Below are 7,819 nucleotides of genomic sequence, written 5' to 3'. Positions count from 1 at the left end.
CTTTCAGAAGGCAGGGGGAATAATATCACCCTTAACTTATGTCAGTAACAAGTCGAAGAAATGTGCACTTTATTCAAAAAGTGAAGTTTTGTGAAATTCTCTTTTTATTTTCTTTATATCGTTGTATGCATATGACATCATACACTGTACTAGTCTTCTCATCCAGCAGTGACTGCGCAAATACTTTAAAAATTCATAACTTTTGAACGGATTGTCCGATTTTCCCCAAACTTTCACTGATGTGTTGTACTTATATTGTTGCATTCACTCAATCCACATGTATTTGATGGTGGACTTGTCCTTTGATACATATGGTATATGACAATGATTTTTATCAAAATCTATTTGTAAAAAAATCTGTAGCCCTACTGGAAAACACGTTTCTTTTTTTTTTTTCTTTACGGAGTGTATAATACTGTATGCACTGTATGAAACACTATAAACAGATTGAGAAAAATCAGACAATCTATTTAAAGTATATGGGTCCTCTTATTGCATTTTTTATTCCACGTGCTGGTCCCTGTTGGATTCATATTTGTACATGCAGTGAAGAACAAGATAAAGATAACAAGGAATTCTGCATTTTTTAATGACTTGTTTTTCCTTGACTTGGGAAAATATGTAGGAAAGATATTTTCCTTGAATTGAGAAAAAAATATAGGAAAAAATATTTTTCCTTGACTTGAGATATGTTGTAGCGAAGTGTTTTCATGCATTTTTTAAATATTAGCTTCATCAAGTGCTCCTTCAGTGTCAGAGAAATTTGTGAGATGGTATATATTCTTCATTTCATTCTCCTATACTGTACTGCCACGAGTTTCCCAAGTAGAAAGGCGAGCGAGTACAGTCGGAGTCCATGGAGTTGATGGATTGTCCAATTTTCCTCGAACTTTCACAAATGTTCATAATTGTAGCTAGTCTTTTTAACATTTGTTAAATCCACGTAGATCTAGTTTAGAGAAACTTCATCAAAATAACTCACGTATATAGGGCCTAAAACATGGAAAATGTTTAAGAGGAATTAATCAGCATAACAAAGAAATCCATCGGGAAAAAAAAAATGTTGACAGACAGAAAAAGACGACAGATTTCCAGTCTGATCAATGCAAATGGGCCTGCTTGATTGGCTTACAGCGCAATGTAAGTAGGCCTACTGTTTGTCATCATTATCATCATCATCATAGTCATGACATATAGGCGCTCCGTTCGATGATGAGGTCTTCTCGAGGTGATGTGGACGCGGTATACTACTCGGCACATGTACTACAATGTATTACCATGGAGCTATAGTTTCGAAATATTGCTTAGTTTGCCTCGAATCCGTGGCCTTCTCATCAACCTCAACATAGCCGCACAGTAATACAGTATATTGATAGTGAGTAGTGAGTCCAGCATCCTCGCCAGCATCAACTTGACCTCTTGGTGGGGCTTCTTGCCCCCAACTTTGGTCTTTGGTTCCAGTCGCCCATCCCCCGCCCCATCTATCATTCCCGTGCGTACATCAGTGCCGTACTAGTACTTGGCATACATCATGCACACACGCAGCCACAATCCACCTGTTGCCTCGAATTTTCTTGCGCAAGCGTATACCGGTTGTCACTATGGAGACGCCGGGAAGCGTGCAGTAGTGTGCTCACGCCTACTACACACGCATACACACAGAAAGTAGGGGGACGTTTGTTATGTTACACCGCGCCGCACATCATATCACATCCTTCGTGTGTTCAAAAGCGTGATTCAACAGTACAGTTAGGTGAGCACCTCGGAGAAACAACTAAACTTTACTGGTGATATATTTGAAGTACGACAGATAAATAAAGAAAATTGGTCAAAGATGACGGCACAGTGCATGGGAAACTTTGGAGCCCACAAGTGGCGTTATCATGAAACTCTGGCAGACTACTTCAATCGCTCTAACGGAACATTTGTGCCGACTTCAGATACCAAACAAGATGAAGTGAACATTCAGGGAGACAGTCGCGAAACCGTCTGGGTCAACAAGCGCTACATCCCCACCGATCTCCGGAGCACCGCTCCAGTGCCGAGACATAAGTTGCTTGCACCTCGTCAGCTTCCTCAAGCGGAGTGGGGTTGGGTTCCTATGGGGGAAGCATCCCTGAGGCAAATCTCCCGAGCTAACGAAGAAAAAGAGCTCTACGTGTCACAACCAAGCACCCGATCAGAGGACTGGTCAACCCTCAGACAGATGCTGCCTTCCACAGGTCGACCGCTGAGATTCAGCCCGCCTAACTGGGGAACAGGTCATGCCTACGCACCTCCCATGATTGGTCACAGACAGTCTAGATTCCCACACATCAACAGTCCAATGACAAGGTGAGGAAATCCAGGGGTATTTTAATTCTAAAGATACTCAGTCACAAGAATTGGCTACATCGAAAACTGTAATATGCCATATAATGCATATTACTGAATACAAGGAGACAAAGATCTAGTGCCTAGATCTAGATCAAGATTCTTTCAGGGGATATGAAAAAAAAGGAAGGCAATTTAAGAAAAAAATAATAATAAAAGTACAGAAGTAGTATTATAATGCTGATGCACTTTTGTATCCATGTAGATATCACAAATCACTTTAGGCAATATGTGCTATAAAATCACAGGAAATGTAATACAGTGGAACCTTGATATAACAAAGTCAGCGAGATAGTTTTACAGTGCCTCAGGCTTCATTCCTTAATTTCATATTCATTTGTTTTTATCCCTGATTGCTATAATGAGATGCCTGATAATGATAAGATTTCAGTGGTCCTGAATCTCATTTCTGAGGATCACTCATGCAAATTTCAAGCAACCGGACGCTGTCATGGCTTGCTGAAAACAACTCGCTCATCGGTGTATGCTACCTACCTACACTATCAAACTTGAAAAGAAATACCGGTAATGATCAAGGTACATGATGTCTCAAGTTACAGGGAGCTAAAAATCAGTGTAGTGTTCAAATGATTATGAGACAAGTGCATTGTAATGGATTTTGGTACAATTTGGAAAAGTGGAATTTGAGATATCTACATGGATAAAAAGGTGCATAATAGCATGGAAGTCATAGCTCTCATCGATGTTGGATCCTCAGTGAGTCACATGTTAGTAGATAGTAGTGAACATCTGAACTAAGGAGCACATAGCCAGCACAAATATTTTCTACAGCAATATTGGTACATGGTTTCTGTGGTGGCTGATCATCTACCATCTACTCTTGCAGAAGTGATGAATGTCGCATTTAATGGAAATATACCAGTAGGCATAATGTTATTGATTACAAGTGCCAAAAATGACCATTTCATGTTCCCAATGATATAAAAAGAAGAGAGGGGTTTTTTTTTCGGGGTGGGGGGGGGGTGGGGGGTTCCTCATTGAAGTTTAATTGATGGGGAAAGATAATGTTGTATATCAGTCAACACATGACCATCAGTTGTTCACAATATCCATTCAAATGAGGGATATTCTCTGTGATTTTATAGTTTCTAAGACACACAGAGAGAAAGTGTACAATAAGTGATTGGAATATACTACATTATACACTGTATAGTTATACCTCCCAATACTGTGCAAATGTATGATGCCCAATGTCACATTTTTACAATCCTTGAATGTCTTTCATTATCTCCTTCAGGTATGTTGACAACATGCACACAACACATAAGCTCTTCAAGCTTCACTGATTCTGTCAAGTGCCTCACGTCGATGCAATAGTTTGGAGGATATTCCAACAAGATGTCTTTCAGAACTCTGTGCGAAAAAGCCTTACTTGCTGCTTCCTTATTCCGTCCAACACGTCATATTGATCAATGATGAAGACAGCTGGAGTTTTGTTTTTATGCAGATTAAATACAAGTGAATATTGATAATGATCATTTTCAGTAATTTCAAACTGTCGAGCCTGTACAGCAAATCATATTACCACTTGTGTTGATGTCACCAGGAAATTGGACAAAGCTTCTGATGAAATATGCTGATTTTTTTTTTCCTTTTTTGCTATTTTCTTTTGGCTTATTTCAAGAGCGAATGAATATTGACAGTCGTGTACGAAGTGTGTGCAGGATGTCAAAAAGTTAGGTACCAATTACTGCATGGAAATCTTCATGATGGGATACAATTGTATCATGTGTATATTGTACACGTACATGAAATGATCCAGAAGAGGTAGCAACTTTGACCCACCAATGTGACATCAGTTGTGCTCTATAATTCTGTCTTTGTGCTGCGTTCATACAATGTCTGTAGATACCTCTGTTGACTTATTTGTAACAGTGAGACAAATAGTCATTGGAAGTTGTAGATGTCGGTATCAGAATTCACTTACTGTGTTAACTGTGTCCCATAAAGGGCATTACAAATGACATAAGCAACACAGGGATGTGAACCACCTACAATAATAGTAGTAGCTTATGCAATAAGCTGCATTTTGCTTGGAACTTCATCAGCACTCCATACTGCAACCTTGCTTTCCAATATCTTTGCCTTTATACCATTTGTTGCACATTTGGAAGTGTAACTTTCACAAAACTTTGTATCAAGCACATACATTTAAAGAACTTTAAAGTGGATGCTGTCTGTAAAGGAAACATGTATAGTCAGAATGCATCAATCATTATTTCCTATACTGCCGACCTTATTTTCACAGAAAGTACCAAGTACAAATGTTTGTACAAAACTTGCAGTGAAGCACTGTTTAAATCTTGTGTCTGATTCTGCCATTTCACATTATGCAGATACAGTGCACTCCCACTATAACTAACATGGTTATGGCAAAATTCTTGCTACAGCAAGGTAAGATTTCAGGTGCCCAAATCATGTATCCTAAATATACTTTGTTATTTGGCTATGACAAAATTTTGATACTAGAAAGGAAAACTACTGGTCTGAGGACTTTGTTATAGTGGGAGTCATCTGTATATGTAGCTAGAAAAGTAACTACATTGTACACCTTTACCCTATAAGTTTTGTTACTTGAAACTGACATTTGGCAAGAACTAACTTCTGAGTGACAGAACAAAAAAAAAGAGAAAAATAACAATGAAAAGGTAAGAAATTACACACTTAGAAATTGTGAGAAAAGCAAGAGAGTAAGGCAATATGTACGAGCTCTGTGCATCACATGTATTTGAACAATTCTTGTGCCTTCACATACTGAGATATACATTTGTTGGGAGTTGTTGAATTAAGACAGGCATGCTGAACATGAGATTTACTTGCCTTTCTGGTTTTATGATGGTCTCATTCCTTGGGACGATCCTTTTCATTGTAACACAAATGTTCAAGGTAGTAGCTTTCTTCTTCAAACCTCAGATATAAGGTACATGTATTATCAAAATGATATAAAACACCTTTCATGTCTGACAGCATTTACCACTGAGAAGTGACTTTCATTTTACTCACATCTACTGTCTAAAGATAAATATTGAAAAAAAAAGACATCATCCAAATTGTTGATGTTTATAAAGGATATCTGCTTCATGAGCTGCAAGTTTGAGCCAACAGTAAAGCCTAGTCCTTATTGATGATCTCCCCATTTGAATTCTGCACCGACTGCTGCCTTGAGAGACATGGTTTAGCATGCTCATTGATCTATGCAAACTGTAAATTACACAACTTTAAAAAATATATTTAGTGTGTATTGTTTTGTAAGAGGGCATTAAAATAGGACACATAATGTGTAGCATACTTATATACAATATACAATGTACAATGTAAGTGTTCTTATGGGTAGCGAATTAGATTGGACTATTTTGTGACAATGAATATTATTGCCTTGTGAATTTGAATGCACATTTCCTTATGTAATGCATGCACCATATTTGTCTTGCCAGGTTATAAAACCTGTTGTTTTTTTATTTGTGTGTGTAACCGTTTGTGCAATTGCTGTATTGTGGGACTCGCATACATCAAACTTTGATATATTCACTTCAACTTGCTATGCAATTATACAAGAAAATTTAGAGGACATAGTAATGCTGTCATGAGCCAGGTAAATTTGGTTTCTTTTGTAACACATTCATTCGAGTCCTTATGACGAAACATTCACATGTGTGCATCCCTTCAGCTCAGTACAATTTGTTGATATTTCATTGTGGGACTACGCTAACTTTTGCACGCTAGTTCCTCTTCTGATTCGTTTTCATCAAACAAATCACCGAGCAATTACTTGAATTGAATTTTGTTTGCTCTACAATGCTTCATGTATGAACAAGAAAATAATTCATTACTTACTGTCACTAGAGGCAAGGTTTTTCTCTCTTTTTTTAAAAAGTTCATTCAGTATTAAATCATATTTTCTTCCTTATCTCTCAATTATATGACACTGAGCATAGTTGCCAGAGTATGTCAAATTCGTGTTCCTGTATTCAACCATCACATTGATTTTCACTTCTGATGTCAAACGTGAATGATATTTGTGAATCGATCCCGGAGAAAATTGCTTGAATGAAAGCAGTGAAATGGAGGCATTTCATAGCCCATAGATTACACGTCATGTAGGTTTGTCTTCAAAGAATTGATGAATAATTAAAAACACCTTGGTCATGATAGTGACATTACTAGCATACCGGCCTTCATTTGTCTGTGCCTGTATTGTTGTTATATTGTATCGCATCTTTCACAGCACTTATTCCACATCTACCAATATGCTCTACCACACATCCTTGGGTGAATTAAGAGTTCATTTGTTTTTTTCCTATTGCTTTTTGTAAAAAAGCATTTGTCCTAATAGGATAAATTACCATTTACTTCACCCGTCCTTTCCCATTCCAAAATTCACTGTTTTAAATTACAATATCAGTAATACTGAACATGCTGAAAAATACATGATTATCTGTCTTGATACATCTGGCCCATCACACAGTACTTCCAATCCATTCCGACGTCCTGGTCCATGCCAAATCATCACAGTTAATACATGTGCATACATCAATTAGACACAAAGTAAGCTTTCCACTGTCTTTACTGGATAAGGATTTTAATTTCTTCAACTCATTCCATCAATACAGAGTTTAGCCGCAAGATTAAAATTACCAAAACGGCATTGAGTCACGTAGTCACTAAATTGCTACACACTTTATTTTTTTAGAAAGTTCAAACATTGTGCAGGAATCTTGTTTTGGTTCACTGCTTGTATACAATTCTTTGAATATAAATTCTACTGAAAGCTATCTATGTTTTTGATTGAACAGTACACTCACACAACACTTCCAGTTTCCTTAAATTACTGCTTACCACAGAGTACAAATATCTGTCATTTTAGTGGTTAAAATGCTTGCCTTGTTTGTACATGACAGCTTGTTATCATAAGTACATAGTTATCTAATTTTTGAGCAACGATTAAGTAGAACAGTGGCAAGATGTACAAAATTTACAAGTGATAAATGATGAGAATTCAGTGCACACAGCATCACACCTCATCTATACAAGGAAGTTAGTGTTTCCATAGATGGGGCTGGGGGTGGTATAAATACAGCATTTGCATAAATCTCCTTATGAACAAACAGCTTTCAGAGTCTTGGTGGAAAAGTCACTTGAGCTATTTAGACTGGACAGAATTGTGAAGAATTCATGGCACGGAAGGGGTAATGATGAGTAGATGTTCAAACATAAAAAAGTATTATTTCCATCAAGCTTTAATGTTCATCTCTTACTTTATATATAATCAATTGTGTACACAATTTGACAGTTGTAATGCAGCCAGTCCCGTGAGTACTTGTGTGGTCATTTTTCATAAATCTGGGAGCTGAGCTGTTGTTGCCTACGGCTCTGTTGCCGACATTTATTCAGTGCCTAAACCATTCCGTGCATTAATTTTTCACGA

General features: G+C 37.4%; 1 protein-coding gene across 1 annotated transcript; it reads left to right on the top strand.

Moving 5' to 3' along the window:
• Window positions 1–1,834: 1,834 nt before the first annotated feature.
• Window positions 1,835–3,680, top strand: LOC139719490 (uncharacterized). Its single transcript, XM_071630908.1, has 2 exons — window positions 1,835–2,334; window positions 3,632–3,680. Exons 1-2 carry the CDS (start codon window positions 1,835–1,837, stop codon window positions 3,678–3,680), a joined length of 549 nt encoding a protein of 182 aa, XP_071487009.1.
• Window positions 3,681–7,819: the final 4,139 nt, after the last annotated feature.

This window comes from Diadema antillarum, unplaced genomic scaffold (genome assembly GCF_040938485.1).
Source record: "Diadema antillarum isolate AM-2024a unplaced genomic scaffold, OU_Dant_1.0 scf00000111, whole genome shotgun sequence".
Lineage (NCBI taxonomy): Eukaryota > Metazoa > Echinodermata > Echinoidea > Diadematoida > Diadematidae > Diadema > Diadema antillarum.
The sequence above is the reverse complement of the archived record's forward strand: the minus strand, read 5'-3'. Positions and strand labels throughout refer to the sequence as shown.